Below are 16,965 nucleotides of genomic sequence, written 5' to 3'. Positions count from 1 at the left end.
TCATTTTTTCTTGTAGGGTCATCTTGCAGCATCAGCTCTCCATGTGTGCAGTGCCATTCCTGGACAGGCTGCACTTTCACGCTGGGAGGCTCTCCTTACAGGGCGCACTCCTTGCACATGGGGCTCCCCTATGCGGGGGACACCCCTGCGTGGCTCGGCACTCCTTGTGCGCATAAGCACTGCGCGTGGGCCAGCTCCACATAGGTCAAGGAGGTCCTGGATTTGAACCGTGGACCTCCTCCCATGTGGTAAGCGGATGCCCTAACCACTGGGCCAAGTCCACTTCCTGGGCAGCACTTTTTTCACGCAGGGCGGCTCTCCTTGCAGGGCGCACTCCTTGCACGTGGAGCACCCCTATGCGGGGAAGCCCCTGCGTGGCATGGCACTCCTTGCCCACAGCAGCTCTGCATGTGGACCAGCTTACCCAGGAGGTCCTGGGTATCAAACCCTCCATATGGTAGACAGATGCTCTTTCAGTTGAACCACATCTGCTTCCCTCATGTCTTTTAATTTTCTTTCTCTCTCACTCCAACTTACCTCCTCTTTGACTTCATTCCAGACTCTGGTCCCTTGATTTCATTTTTCTTACCTTTCAGTTCTCCCTTCTTCATCTAGCCTTGCCATCATACCCTCTGTTTCCCCTTGTTCCTCTTTCACCCACCTGGCTAACCCTGAATCTGGGGTCTCATTTCTTTTTCCTTCCACACAGTTCTTTTCCTCAACTTTACCTAAGTAACTGAGGACCAGTAAAGGAAGTCAATTCTTCAGGTGGCCACCACTCCAAAATATGCCTTTTTTTTTTTTTTTTTACCAAAAACCAACTTGGAATGCCAAGTTTATTAGAAAAAAAAATACAGTATCCAATATTAAAATTATTTTACATCATATGTAGGTTTACCTCCATTAGTTTCTTTAATGCTTTTACAGTCTTTGCTTTATTTATTTATTTATTTTTTTTAAAGATTTATTTATTTATTTAATTTCCCCCCCTCCCCTGGTTGTCTGTTCTTGGTGTCTATTTGCTGCGTCTTGTTTCTTTGTCCGCTTCTGTTGTCGTCAGCGGCACGAGAAGTGTGGGCGACGCCATTCCTGGGCAGGCTGCTCTTTCTTTTCACGCTGGGCGGCTTTCCTCACGGGCGCACTCCTTGCGCGTGGGGCTCCCCCACGCGGGGGACACCCTTGCGTGGCACGGCACTCCTTGCGCGCATCAGCGCTGCGCATGGCCAGCTCCACACGGGTCAAGGAGGCCCGGGGTTTGAACCGCGGACCTCCCATATGGTAGACGGACGCCCTAACCACTGGGCCAAAGTCCGTTTCCCAGTCTTTGCTTTATGTAATTTGCACACCTGTAACAAATGTTAGCTTACCAAAGAGGCAATGTATCAGATGTTGAACATCAAAATTTAGGGATGGGAACTGATAGTTATACCCTTTTCTATTTCTGTAGAATTTGGAAAGAGAGGAGAATTAGATTTAAATAATTTACTTCAAATGAGGTAAGTTGTTATGAACTAATATATGCACTAAAGGTTTTTAGTGCATATTTTTTGAATATTAAAAACATTCATGGAAAATTCACTTACATGTTTGCATAGTCTAGGTTATTTTTTAATTACAAATTATCCAAATTTCTTATTAGAAAAAGAGACAATCTGGTTTCACTCAAAATTTGTGTTCACACACAAAACATGCCTTTTAATTCATTTGGGCCCTAAATGCCTCCTTCTGTAATCCATTTACTTTACCTCAGTCATTGTCTTCTTCCATTGCCCTCATTGAGTATTTCAATTTTTATCACTCTGTTCCAGCTGAGACCCTATCATCTGCTCCTGTCCTCAGCAGAAGACCTTGTCTTCTACTGAGCAGGAAAATGGGATCCATTGGGTAGAGACAAACATCTTCAAATACTTATCTGCTCTCTGCCACTCTTTCCCACAGATCTCCCACCTGTAGCCTTAGAGGGGAAAGCATGCTTCCCTTACCCCATCCGAATGGAATTCCTCTTTCTGTGGGCTTAGAAATGCCCCACTCACCTTCTCCAAGGACTTTTTCCATTAGTCACTCCTCTCTCTCCTCTGCATTGTCAAATTCTCCTTGTCCATTGGCTTTTGCTTTTTTTTTCCCTCTAAATTTCTAAAACCGCAAACTTCTTTTCCCCTCCTTTGTAAAATACCCTTCCTCAACCTTCAGTCTTTCTCTTACTATGGCCCAATCTCCCTCCTTTTCATCTGCACCATACATCACAAAATCGCATGTTCCTCATTTCCTAATTGTCCTTGTCCTTCTTCAGTCCACTCCCATCCAGATTTGTCTCCATCACTAGGCTGTATTTCATTTGAATTAGATCACCAATATTTTTCTAATTCCTGGAATCCACTTTTTATCTGACTTTGCCTCTTTCCTGCTTAGCAATTGGAGTGATACCTGACTTGATCTTACACTGTATTAAAATGGTATTTGGGAGGGACAACCAGCAAGATTTACTAACTGCTACCCAGAGCAATCTGGAGCTAGCTGAAGTACCTGTTTGGGGGCTCCAGGAGACCAGAAGAGCATCCTGCAACATCCTTGAAGGAATGGATGAGGAGACTGTTCATCTGCAGAGAAGATTCATAAGTAGAGCACTCGGAGGCCAGGGCCCATCCTTCACTGGAGACACAGGCCACCTAGGGAGCTGTTCCATGGCTGGAATTGGAAGCTCCACTTCCCAAAAACAGGGGAGGAAGAGACGGATAGGCACCAACTTCAGCTACTGATGAGTAAATTCAGCGGGCTAAAGTATAATCCTGAGAACAGCTAAAGTTTGAACCTGTCCAAGTCAGAAAGAGGCCAGTAGCTGCCATCTTAACTCTGCGCCTGGCACGAAGGGAAGCAGGGTGGACTGAAAATCACAGTGCTGGTAGGGACTGGCTTCTTTCTATTCAGATCAGATTGCAGCTCTAGCCTGGACTCCAGCTCTACCTCCAGCAGGAAGCACGTGGGGGGACCTGCGCCAGCCTCTCCAGGAAATTACTGGCCAAGCCATGGAGGCCAGCCATTATCCTACTTTGGCAGCACAAGCTGCCCAAAAAGCTATTCTGTAGCTGGAATTGGAAACTCCATTTCCCAAAAACGGGAGGAGGAGACAGTTGGCCACCAATTTCAGCTACTGATGAGTAGATTTGGCTGGCTAAGGTATAACACTGGAACAGCTAGGGTGTAAATCTGTCCATGTCTGAAAGAGGCTGGTGGCTGCCATGTTGACTCTGCCCCCAGCATGAGAAGAAACTAGCTGACCAAAAATCACAGTGATGGTAGGAACTGGTTTCTTTCATCCAAATTGGCCTGCAGCCTACCCTAGGCTTCAGCCCCACCTCTGGCAGGGAGGAGGCTGGCAGGCCCCGTACCAGCCTATCCAGGTAGCTACAGGTACTTTTGGCTGGCACAGACTGAATAATCAGAAGTCTACTGGGACAACAGCATTCATCTTGGACCCTCACTACATGGATTGCTGCCCACACCTGTAGCTCCATCCCCGCCCAAGGCGGGGGAAAAAGGGGGGTGAAACTTCATCAGCCTCTTGGGCAACTACGGTCTAAGTCTGCAAGACTTGGACTTTTCCACACAACTGTGACTCTGTCACTACACCTGGCAAAGGAGAAAGTTGGGAAAAGGCTCATTGGTCCCTGGGGCAATGAGGGCAGTTTGAGCCTCCACAGCTTATAGCACCAACTACATCCTTGGCTTCTACTGCACAACCAGCAAGGGAGAAAGGGAAGGAAGCCCTAAACTAAAGAGAAAAACTGCACCCAGAATAAATACTCTAGTAAGCCAGATGCCAAGACACCAACAAAAAATTACAATCCACACCAAGAAACAGGAAGCTATGGCCCAGTTAAAGGAACAAGACAAGCCTCCAGATGGCAAAGAAGTTGAGACAACTAATCATAGATGTTCAAACAAATCCCCTTAATAAATTAAATGAAGGAAGCGGACTTGGCCCAACGGATAGGGCGTCTGCCTACCACATGGGAGGTCTGTGGTTCAAACCCAGGGCCTCCTTGACCTGTGTGGAGCTGGCCCATGTGCAGTGCTAATGTGTGCAAGGAGTGCCGTGCAGGAGTGTCCCCCACATAGGGGAGCCCACATGCAAGGAGTGTGCCCCGTAAGGAAAGCCGCCCAGTATGAAAGAAAGTGAAGCCTGTCCAAGAATGGCACCGCACACATGGAGAGCTGGCGCAGCAAGATGACGCAACAAGAAGAGACACAGATTCCCGGTGCTGCTGATAAGGATAGAAGTGGTCACAGAAGAACATGTGGCAAATGGACACAGACAGCAGACAACTGGCGGGGGGAGAGAAATAAAAAATAAATAAATCTTTAAAAAAAAATAAATTCAATGGGATGGCTAAAGAGATTAAGGATATTAAGTCGACATTGGGGAAGTGGATTTGGCTCAACGGATAGAGCATCCACTTATCACATGGGAGGTCCAGGGTTCAAACCTAGGGCCTCCTGACCCATGTGATGAGCTGGCCCATGCACAGTGCTGATGCACGCAAGGAGTGCCTTGCTATGCAGGGGTGTCTCCCGCATAAGGGAGCCCCATGCACAAGGAGTACACCACATAAGGAGGGCTGACCAGTGTGAAAAAAGTGCAGCCTGCCCAGGGTGCCACACATGGAGAGCTGACGCAGGAAGATGACACAATAAAAGAGACACAGATTCCCCGTGCCACTGACAAGAATACAAGCAGACACAGAAGAACACACAGTGAATGGACACAGAGAGCAGACAACTGGGGGTGGGATGGGGAAGTGGAGAGAAATAAAAATAAATAAATCTTTAAAAACAAACAAAAAAGAAGACATTGAATGAGCACCAAGAAGAATTTTTTGTCCAGAAGCTGCTGTGGGCTTGTGCGGCAGCTACTGCACCCCTGGAGGTGGTGCATATTAGTTCCAGAAGGAGCAAAGACAGAAAAAGAAGGCCATCTGTTTTGGATGCAGCCCTGAAGAAAAAGGACGCAGTCCGACAGCACTGATTTATAATACATTTACAGCACATTTCTGAACGTGTAGCTTTGGAAATTTTAATCCTCAAGTTGCTCTGCCTGTTTTATACCCACGTCTTAAAACAGGGTGGTATATGTGCTATATATCTAGCAAACTTTTCTTGTCAAGTTGAGGAAGTTCAAACTCCATCATAATTGGGAACTCCAGATGACAGCAACAGTTTTGAAGACTGAGAATTATTAAAATAAAACACTATATTGCTTTCATAGATTGGCATTTTTAACTATTATGATTTGTATAACTTTTACATATAATCTTGAAAAACAACAGGAGTTAAAGAAAGATGTATAACATTGCAAAACTGCTTAAATGTCCCATTTTGACACTTGTCTTGCAGTTAGTTTGATATTTTGTAATAAATAATTGCAAGTTGGATTAGTTGAGCAATCTCATTCTTCACTTCCTGTAAACCACTCCACAGATTTGTCTTTAAGAAATTAGTTTTCTTTTCTTTGATTGATGGTCATTGGCTACTGAAAATAAAATACGCATTTTGAGATTAAAAAAAAGAAGAAGAATTTTTAAAGCTACATGGAAAAATAGCAGATCTTATGGGAATGAAAGGTACAATAAATGATATTTTAAAAACATTGGAATCATATAATAGCAGATTTGAGGAGGCAGAAAAGAGGATTGGTGGGCTTGAAGAAATAGCCTCTGAAAGTGAACATACAAAAGAACAGACGAAGAAAAGATTGGAAAAATTGAACAAGGTCTCAGGGAACTAAATGACAGCAAAAGACATGCAAACATATGCATCATGGGTAGAAGGAGAAGAGAAGGGAAAAAGGGCAGAAGGAATATTTGAAGAAATAATGGTGGAAAATTTCCCAACCCTGTTGAAGGACATAGATATTGGTGTCCAAGAAGCACATTGTACTCCCATCCAAAAAAATCCAAATTGACCAACTCCGAGACACATACTAATCAGAATGTCAAATGCCAAAGACAAAGAGAGAATTCTGAGAGCAACAAGAGGAAAGCAATGCATAACATATAAGGGATACCCAATAAGATTAAGTGCTGATTTCTCACCAGAAACCATGGATGCAAGAAGACAGTGGTATGATATATTTAAGACACTAGAAGAGAAAAACCTCCAGCCAAGAATTGTATATCCAACAAGATTGTCTTTCAAAAATGAGGGCAAGATTAGAATATTCACAGATAAACAGAAACTGAGAGAATTTCTAAGCAAGAGACCAGATTTTCAGGAAATACTAAAGGGTGTGCTAGAGCCTAAAAACAAAAGACAAGAGAGAGAGGTCTGGAAGAGAGTCTGGAAATGAAGGTAACTGAAAGTGTCAAAAGAGTGGTAAACATAAAATATGACATAAAACTCAATTAGTCAGGAATAAACTTAACCAACAATGTAAAGCTCTTGTTTCAGAAAACTGCAACTCAATATTAAAAGAAATCAAAAAGGGCCTAAATAACTGAAAGAACCTCCTATGCTCACGGACTGGAAGAATAAATATCATTAAGATGTCAGTTCTACTCAAAATGATATACAGATTCAATGCAATCCCCCCAAAAATTACACCAGCATTTTTTAAAATTGAATACACAATCATCAAATTTATTTGGAAGGATAACGGGTCCTGAATAGCCAGAAACATCTTAAAAAGAGAAAGCGAACCGTCATCTCCGACTTTAAATCATATTACCTAGCTATAGTGGTGAAAACAGCATGGTACTGGCATAAGGACGGACACATAGACCAATGGAACCAAATTTATGGTTCAGAAACAGACCCTCACATGAATGGTCAAGTGATTTTTGACAAGCCTGTCAAACCCACTCAGCTCAGCCAGAACAGTCCATTCAACAAATGGTGGTAAAAGATCTCAATATCCAGGGAAATGGACTTTGGCCCAGTGGGGCGTCCGTCTACCACATGGGAGGTCTGCGGTTCAAGCCCCGGGCCTCCTTGACCCGTGTGGAGCTGGCCATGCGTAGTGCTGATGCGTGCAAGGAGTGCCGTGCCACGCAAGGGTGTCCCCCGCGTGGGGGAGCCCCACACGCAAGGAGTGCGCCCGTGAGGAAAGCCGCCCAGCGTGAAAAGAAAGTGCAGCCTGCCCAGGAATGGTGCCGCCCACAGTTCCCGTGTCGCTGACGACAACAGAAGCGGACAAAGAAACAAGACGCAGCAAATAGACACCAAGAACAGACAACCAGGGGAGGGGGGGAAATTAAATAAATAAATAAATCTTAAAAAAAAAACGAGATCTCAATATCCATAGCCAAAAGAAGGAAAGAGGACCTCTATCTCACACCTTATCCAAAAATTAACTCAAAATGGATCAAAAACCTAATAATAAAAGCAAGAACCATAAAGCTTCTAGAAGAAATTGTAGGAAATATCTTCAAGATCTGGTGGTAGGTGGTGGATTCTTAAAGGAGGTGAGAAGAAGACTGAGATGAACTACTGATGTTTAATGTATGAAGAAGTTTTAATTAGCTTTACTGTAAAAGTGTGGAAATGTTGAGTGGTGATAACAAATAATAACAGCTAGTTTATAAATGGGGATGTGGTTGAATATGATAGTCTAGGTATGTAAATATCAATTGACAGAATGCTAGAGAATAATCTAGGAACTGAATAGCACAGTAAACCAAGAGGCAGATGAGAATTGTGGTTGATGGTACAGATGCAACAGTGTCCTTTGTGAGCTACAGCAAACATACATCACTTCTGAAGGGTTTTGGGAATATGGAGACGCCTGGGAAAAACACAACTGTAGTGACATATGGACTGTGGTTAGCAGTAATAATGTAATATTCTTGCATCTATGCTGTAGCAGTTTGATATAATTGATGAATTCCAAAAAGCAATATTGGATTATGTTTGTAATCTGACCTGTACCTGGACATCATTAGGGCATGGAGTCCCCACCCAGTCCCCACCCCTTGGTGGGTGAAGATTCATAGATAAAAGGCATGACAAAGAACAGAGTTGAAGGTTTTTAATGTTGGAGTGTTGATTTTGGAGTTTGATGCTGAAGACTTAAACTGGAGCCCTGAGAAGTCAGCGTGCAGTGGAAAGAGAAGCCAGCCCCAGGGAGGAAACTTGAAGCCAGAGAAAAGCAAGCCCTAGGAACGTAGGAACCCAGGAAACCGGCACCCTCGCAGACGTCAGCAGCCATCTTGCTCCAAATAGACTTTGGTGAGGGAAGTAACTCATGCTTTATGGCCTGGTTATCTGTAAGCTCCTACCCCCCCAAAAATACCCTTTATAAAACCAACCAGTTACTGGTATCTTGCATCAGCATCCCTTTGGCTGACTAATACATATGCCAAAGAGGTACTGTGTTGATAATGGGGCAGTATGGAAAATGTGTGCCAAATGTACAAATATAGTTACACTATGGACGTGGTAACAATCAGATATTATCTGTAACAAATGTTCCATCAAAGTGTGGTGTTGATGGAGGGGTGTTGTTTGGGAATTCTGTACATCTACATGATTATTTCGTAAGTTTACAAATTCTGTCATAAAAAATACATTTAAAAAATAATAATAGTGTGGGTTGGGGGAAAAATACACCAAATATAAGATAAGGACTATAATTAGTAGTAAGATTTTGACAATATTCTTTCATAATTTGTAACAAACATTCCATGACAATGTAAGGTGTTGGTAGAGGATTGATGTATGGAATCCCTGTATGATGTTATGAGTTTGTAAGTTCACAACTTTTAATATACACTACTTGTTGTTTATGTTGTTCATATATAAATGATATAAAGATAAAAATAATAATAGGGTTAGTTGGGGGAAAATACTTTGGTTAGTAATCATATTTTGACAATGCTCTTTAATCATTAGTTAAAAATGCTTAACAATGCAAGGTGTTGGTGGTAGGGTGAGTTATGAGTCCTATATGATGTTACATGTTTGTTTTGTAAGTTAACTACTATTACTATACCCTTATTGTTTATGTATATTTATGCATGAGTGATATACTTCAAAAATTTTCTTTAAATTTAAACTTTAAAAAAAGGTATTTGACCAGGTAACTAACTATACTGGATTGAACAGTGTTCCCCCAAAATTCATGTCCATCTGGATCTTCAGAATGTGACCTTATTTGGAACTAGGGTCTTTGCAGACATAATTGGTTACATTTAATATAAGGTCATACTAGATTAGAGTGGCCCTTAAATGCAATATGAATGGTGTCCCTAGAAGAAGAGGGAAATTAGATACAGAGACCCAGAGAGAAAACAGCCATATGAAGACCAGGCACAGACTGGAGCTGCCATAGTCCAAGGAATGCCTGGAGCTACCAAGAATTGAAAGAAAAAAGCAAGGATCTTAGAGGCTTTGAAGGGAGCAGAGCATTGCCCAATACCTTGCTTTGGGACTTTTAGCCTCCAGCACTGTAAGAGAATAAATTTGTCTTCTTTTAAGCTGCACTGTTTGTGATAATTTGTTAAAACAGCCACAGGAAACTAATAAGGGAACCAAGACTCCTTGTCTTCTCAGGACTGATCACCTCTCCATATAGAGTCCCTGTGTCCAACCATGGGAGCAACCATGTGTCCCTCTGGCCTGGGAGCAAAATAGGGCATCGTCCTCCTCTGTGTATTTCAGCTCCTGAAGCTCAGGAGTGTGGGCAATGGGGAGAAGGGAAATGGCTGATGAGGGAGACCTGTGAAGAGGCTGGTGCAAATAATCCGTGTGTGTGTGTGTGTGTGTGTGTGTGTGTGTGAATAAGAACTTGAAGTAAGAGGACTGAAAATGGAGATAGCCTACTTTGTGAGAAGTCTGAGGTAATATTGACGGAATTGTTGGATTAGGGAGGTAGAAAAGAAGATTTGAGGCTGACTCCTGGGTTTCTGACTGGAGAGGCAATGTGCATGTTGTCTTTATATTAACTGAAAGAGTATAAAAAGAAGAACTGGTTGGAGAACGTATAAGAAGTCTCAAATATTCTGTTTGTACTTAGCCTTGGGGGGGGGGAAGAGAAATACATGTTATAATAAATTTGTGGAGGTATACACATAGTGAGAATATTTTAATTTAGAATATACCAGGAATTAGAGATAATGTTGTACAGACCATTAAGTCTAGTCATTTAAAAAATGTTATTATTTTGAGAAATTGATAAAACTGGTCTTCTTAAGATAAAATTGTTGAATTAATAACAATTATGTCTTTGCTTCCCCAAGAGGGTTTTAAGATTAAATGAACCTTAGATAAAGAAATCTGAACCTTTGACTTTCCCAGGCAAAAATTCAGTAAGCAGGTCAGGATTGGGGGAGAATTCCCAGATAATGACAATATCTTGCTCTAGGATAAGGGATGGGAGTATGCAGGAGAAATACTGGCATAACGTGTATATTTGTCCCCTATACCTGGTTATTAGGTCTATTTAGTTGCTTTTGTAGGTGCCTGTTGATGAGAGGTCAATTTTGTCAGATCATGTCTGGGGGGGTCAAGATTAGGGAGGAATGGAACAGATTGTCTTTAGTTCTTCTGATGTGTCTGGAACAGACAGAAATGGGGAAGGCGGGCAACACAGATAGTTCTGAACATGTTGAGAATGAGTTTCATGTGTAGCTTGTCTAGTGAGTAGTTGGAAATATGAACCTGGAAATACATATTTGAACTATTAGCTTAAAAGTGGTTGCTGAATACCTTGGGGTAGACAGGATCTCATAGGGGGCGCACCAAGAATGGGAAATAAGTGGAACATAGATGGAATCCCTACTGATTCTGATAGTTAAAAGATACACTGAGCAAGAGGAATCTGAATCAAACATTTGGAAATGAAGGAGTGATTATATTTCTTTTAAAAATGTGCACAAATCTTTTTGGACACTTCCTTTTACAAGAGCCAGACACTTTATTTCTTGTCATACTATGTCTGGCACAGTGAAGCCCAAACTAGAGATGCTGTTTCCAAAAAGGATCAACAACACTTTTACTTAAAAAGAAAACAATTTAATTATGGCATCACCACTATATATAGTTGTGCTTCTTGCAGTAATTTGGTTTAGTTCTTTGAGTAAAGTCTTAACTACTACATTGTACAGATCATAAAACAAAATAACTAGTCTGATAAGTTTAAAATATATTTCAAGACTCTGTGGCCTATATTAAAATTGTCTCAGAAAATTATTTACAACTTTATCATAGTATAAACACTCAACTTTAAAACAAATCTATGGATTCTATACAAAAATATTCTAGAGTACAAATATAAATTACACATTGAATAAAATGTTCACCATGTCCAGCTGATGTTATTATTAAGAATATATTCTAGGTAAAAAATTTAAAGGGATAACCACAAAACAGTGTTTTGCTAATCATTCATAATTGAAAACATTTTAGTAGTAATCATAAAGGTTAGAATTTCATTATAAAGGCTTCAGTTTCATAAATGCAAGATATATAAACGATTTCCTTCCCTGACCCCTTCCCTCTCTAGCTCAAGTTAAAAAAAAAAAAAAAAAAAAACTCAGCCAAAAATTGGCATGCCATATGATATAATTTGTAGAAGTTTCAAAAAGTGTCATAGTTACTTCATTCCCTTTGAAAAGTTAACATCAAATTTAGTACATAGGAAAAGACAAAAACCACAGGAAAACAGTGCCTAATTAATCTACAAATAATGTTTTCACACTTTGGAAAACATAGGTACTAAATCTTCTTTTAAAAGACCATTGTTTTGTGAATAATTCTGAAGAGAAAAAATATTTTATTTAAATAATCTTGGTGTGAAGTATCTTTGGAATAGTATAAGATGCATCTTGCCCAGAGGCATCATTTTGCTATGTAAAAAAAAGCACATCTCATTGTTTAAAATCACTTTTCTCAAATGCTAAAATGATATATTTTAAAACAATATCGATATTAGTTATAGTTGGGATTTTACCTTGAGATACTAATTTTGCATTTGGCAGAATGTTCTTAAAAATTAAAAGGTAGATGTATGATCTAGCACAGTAATATGCCAATTTTAATTTTCCAAGAAGTTGTATTAAAATGCCATTAAAATATACATTTCCTAATTACCAACCACATTCTTACAGAGATAACACACATTGAACTTAACACCCTACAAACAACTTGTCCTCTGGTTCCAGCTTTAGTCCCTCTCCATTCTATTAAGCAGAGTTAAAGACATGCGTTTTAACTGTGGACACCAGTATAAACAAATGAAAAAGTACTTAAGAATTCTACTTTGGAACAGAGTAAATACTGACATTGGGATGTTTTTAAATGGCTCATTTTCCCTAGCACATTAGTGCAAATCAACACATTTTTAGAAAAATTTAGTCATGGAAAGAAGGAAGCATAATCTCATCTTCATTCACTCCTTGTTTATACCGAACTGAAGAGAAGCCCAGCCAGTGCATACGATTCCTTTGGCAGAGGTACCAAATCAATCCAGCGATGACAGCTAAGACACTTGGTAGTATAACTGCAATAGCTATTCCTCTGTAATCAGGGCCTGGCATGGGGTAAGGTTTGACATTGGCAGAGAAAATACATCAATGATCATCATTATATTAGGCTGTGTATCATAAACTTAAACCCTGTATGTGAAACAAATAAGTACCTAATTGTTTCACAGCATTGACATAGAATTTAAACTACTCATCAAACATTTAAGTGCTTTCTTTTCAACTTTAATTGTTTTCCTTTTTATCCAAATTCTCTTCATTGTTCTAGAAATCTTCTTCCAAAGAAATCAAAGCACTTCATTATTTTCATTTTCCCTTCCCATCGCTCTTTTGGGAACATAATTTCCAGTACATTACCCTATCCTACTTTGATAGCAAATTGCTACAAGTTGCCACTTTTGTGTCTGACTTAACCAATGCCCAGTAAAGTATTATTTACTTTAAAAATAATTTAAGCCTCTAGGATGCTCTCATTTTATTCTTAGCTATTCAATTTCAAATACTGCCTCAGGTCCCTACTCTGTCTCTGCATGCTCCAAAGATGGCTCATTCTGTCCCATAGGTTTAAATACTATCTCTATACTTATGAACTCTCTTATATGTCCAACTGTATACTACACAGCTCCATAAGGATATCTCATCTCCATTTGGACAGTGAAAGATGGCCAAAACAAAACTCTTTATATCACCCTAAACCTCTCCCCTTCCGCGCCGCACCCCCCCCCCCCAGTTGTCTGCTCTCTGTGTCCATTTGCTGTGTGTTCTTCTGTGACAGCTCCCATCCTTATCAGCGGCACTGGGAACCCGTGTCTCTTTTTGTTGCGTCATCTTATTGTGTCAGCTCTCTGTGTGTATGGCACCACTTCTGGGCAGGCTGCACTTTTTTTGCATTGCGTGGCTCTCCTTATGGGGCACACTCCTTGCACATGGGGCTCTCCTAAAAATGGGGGACACCCCTGTGTGGCACGGCACTCCTTGCATGCATCAGCACTGTGTGTGGGCCAGCTCCACATGGGTCAAGGAGGCCTGGAGTTTAAACAGCAGACCTCCCATGTGGTAGGTGGACGTCCTATCCTTTGGCCCAAGTCTGCTTCCCTAGACTTAGGTTTACACTGTTGAATGGTTTCATTTGGGAGCCCTAGACTCCTTGTGCATTTACTTTCTCTTGTAACCAAATGACTATATTTCAGGGAGAAAGTATCCCTATGACTTAGTCAAGATCTTTGGATATACTTTAAGGTCTAAATACTTCAAGATCAAGCACGATACTCTGTACATAATTTATTTGTACATTTATTTCCTGACCTGTTCTGAAAAGATTTTCTTTAAAGACTTACCCAGAGGAGCTTTGCAGACAACTCTTCCATAGCCGTGTGAACATTCAACTTTTTTCCAAGTTTCATTTGAAGCTAACAGTATGCTACATTTTCCACCAGCACTCCTACTTTTATTTTCCCATTTGACAAATGTCACTTCTGAACCATCTAACCAATTCCAAGACTGACCTAAAGACAGAAATTAAATAATACAATTTAACTGATTGATTAAATGCAACTATGGTTATTGCCACTCAATCATTAGGTTAAGAAGACATGTAGCACATACAACTCATTTACTTAGAATTGTGCTGTCCAATGTTAGAGCTGCCTACCACATGTGGCTACTTAAAATTAACTTCATTAAAATGAAAACAATTTAAAGATCATCCCTTCAGTTGTGCTACTCACATGTCAAGTGCTCAGTGGCCACATGTGGCTAGTAACCACTATATTGGCCAGTGCGATATGGAACATTTCTATCATCACAGCACTGATAGATGGTATTCAATTAAAGTTCAGAGTGTTTGCATATTTGTTGTGTAAGAGAGAGATTTCTAAAGACCTACCCATCTCCCACAATTAAAAAACTTATGTTATTAAAGATGTGCAGGTAGGGATGGAGGGTCCAGTAGGGTCCCTCCCATGACTCCATTTTTGTTTTCCAGCTGAGGTAGTATCACCCTTGTGGTGACAGTGTAAATACTATTTACAATTCATTCAGAAAACCAACTTTGAATCTATTCACTTTTTTTTTTTTGACAAGCATTTAATATTCTGGAATTCACATTTATTTCAATTATTTAAAATTTAGCTCTGCATAAAAGGTGAAATAGGCTTCCTATTCTTCTGCAGAATTTGTGCTCTTATTTGATCCTTTATCAACTCCAAGTTTACTCAACCCTCGATCTATTGTTCCTTATTGAAGAGTTCTTCCACAAATTCTTTTTGAAACAACTCTGCACAAATTTACTGAGGTAGCTTGGAAAATAATTACTATGAAGATTTAATTTTGATCTATAGTAAAAATATTCAAAGTGGGAAGTGAACAACAAAACAACTTTCTGGATACAGAATTATAAGCTGCAAATCCATGGGGTGATACACACGAACTCTAAGGAATATAAGTCATGGGTTCCTTGTGGGTACCTAGGGGACACAGACATTGTTATAGGAGAAAAAGATATCTTGAGGTTGACCCAAGCACCATAGGAATGTCTCCAGAACAATTCCAGTTGATTTACTCTGATTATCTATTTCATTAGTTGTTTCCAGCATTACTAATAAGTTACTCTCTTATTCATCTAGAATTCATAAGACTTCAGAATAACCAGCAGACCTAATTTATTCATCAATGAGAAGCATTTGAATTAGCCATCACTTGATATTCTTCAATGAGGTAGACTTGGGATTTAGCACAAGTTAGAACTCTCTTTGCACACTACATATACAAATACATCACTTACTGGCAGAAAGTTGAGATAATCCAAGCCAAACTCTCATAGTAATATTATTATTTTCCCTCATCAGTCTGCTCACGAATTTATTCTCATCTTCATTCTCTATGGTAACAATAGTTGCAGAATGATCTATTGAAGGAAAATAACCCCAAACAAATTATTTTATGCAAAGTAGGGATATGGTTTTTCTTCTTAACCATTTGTAAAAAAAAAAAAAATACTGTGAACAAGATCAACTGAGAAATTCAAACACACAGAAAAATAATTAAATGGATATTTATGCCAGATTTTTATAATTTTTACTGGATAATTTATTAGTCACATTTAATGATTGGTTTTACCATTGTACAAAGACCATATGATTTCTGACAACCTACATGCAAATACACATTCATGCCCTTCAAATTCCATTTGGATGATTTGCTATATCTTGTTTGAGTAAAACAGATTTTTAAAAGTACAGCATTAATAACTTCCCCAAAAGTTACTTCTAAATTAAACTTGGTGTGAAGAAAAAATTGTTTTCTCAAAATATTTATCTAGCAATAGTTGCATTTTTTTTTTTCTCTCCCCTTCCCTGCCTCCCCGTTGTCTTTCTGTGTCCATTCGCTGTGTGTTCTTCTGTGTCCGCTTGTATTCTTGTCAGCGGGACTCGGAATCTGTGTCTCATTTTGTTGCATCATCTTGCTGTGTCAGCTCTCTGTGTGTGCAGGGCCATTCCTGGGCAGGCTGCACCCTTTTCGTGCTGGGCAGCTCTCCTTACAGGGCGCACTACTTGCACATGGTGCTCCCCTATGCGGGGGACACCCCTGCATGTCATGGCACGGCACTTGTTGCGCGCATCAGCACTGTGCGTGGGTCAGCGCATCACACGGGTCTGGAGGTCCTCAGTTTGACCCTTGGACCTCCCATGTGGTAGGCGGACACCCTATCTGTTGGGCCAAATCCACTTCCCTAGCAATAGTTTTTTTTTTTAAGATTTATTTCCCCTCCCCTCTCCCCCCACCCCCGTCCCAGCTGTTTTTGTTATCTGTGTCCATTCGCTGTGTGATCTTCTGTATCTATTTCTCTTTTTATCTTCTCTTCTTGTCTTTCTCCTCTAGGATTCACTAGGATTCGATCCTAGGGATCTCTGATGTGGAGAGAGTTTCCTGTCTGCAGCACAACCTCAGCTCCTGGTTTCTGCTGTGCTTTACCTTGACTCTCCCCTTCATCTCTCTTTTGTTGTGTCATCATTTTGCTGCATGACTCACAGAGCAGGCACTGACTCACCACGTGGGTACTCGGCTTGCCACATGGGCACTTGGTTCATCAGGCAGGCACTCACGCAGGCACTTGGCTGGCCACGCGGGCACTTGTGTGGGCACTCAGCTGCCCGAGCAGGCACTCACATGGACACTCGGCGCGTCATGTGGGCACTCACATGGACATTTGGCTCACCACATGGGCACCCAGCTTGCCATGTGGGCACTTGGCTCACCATGCAGGCACTGGCTCACCGCACAGGCATGCTTTCTTTTCTTTTTCACCAGGAGGCCCCAAGGATCAAATCCAAGTCCTCCCATATGGTAGGTGGAAGCACTATCACTTGAGCCACGTCTGCTTCCCTAGCCACAGTTTTTGATCTTGGGACTTCTCAACCAAGAGAAGAGTATGAGCAACTAGTCATAATAAGTGGGGTATATAATGACAGAAATACCTGTTCCCCTATATATT

General features: G+C 40.7%; 1 protein-coding gene across 2 annotated transcripts in view; it reads right to left on the bottom strand.

Annotated features, from left to right (window-relative positions):
* Positions 1-16,965, bottom strand: part of LY75 (lymphocyte antigen 75) — a 158,789-nt gene that overhangs the window by 37,944 nt on the left and 103,880 nt on the right. Inside the window, exons 33-35 of one of the 2 annotated variants that reach the window (XM_071216379.1) lie at positions 15,256-15,378; positions 13,811-13,978; positions 10,907-12,520 (exon numbers count right to left, since the gene is read on the bottom strand). In XM_071216379.1, coding sequence (XP_071072480.1) covers positions 12,342-12,520; positions 13,811-13,978; positions 15,256-15,378 — 470 coding nt within the window. In that variant the 3' untranslated portion in view covers positions 10,907-12,341. Of the gene's footprint in view, positions 1-10,906; positions 12,521-13,810; positions 13,979-15,255; positions 15,379-16,965 lie in introns of those variants that run through there. The other variant, XM_071216380.1, reaches the window with a different exon arrangement.

Source organism: Dasypus novemcinctus, chromosome 7, assembly GCF_030445035.2.
Source record: "Dasypus novemcinctus isolate mDasNov1 chromosome 7, mDasNov1.1.hap2, whole genome shotgun sequence".
NCBI classification, from domain to species: domain Eukaryota; kingdom Metazoa; phylum Chordata; class Mammalia; order Cingulata; family Dasypodidae; genus Dasypus; species Dasypus novemcinctus.
Note: the sequence above shows the minus strand (reverse complement) of the source record. Positions and strands in the feature narration are given on the sequence as shown.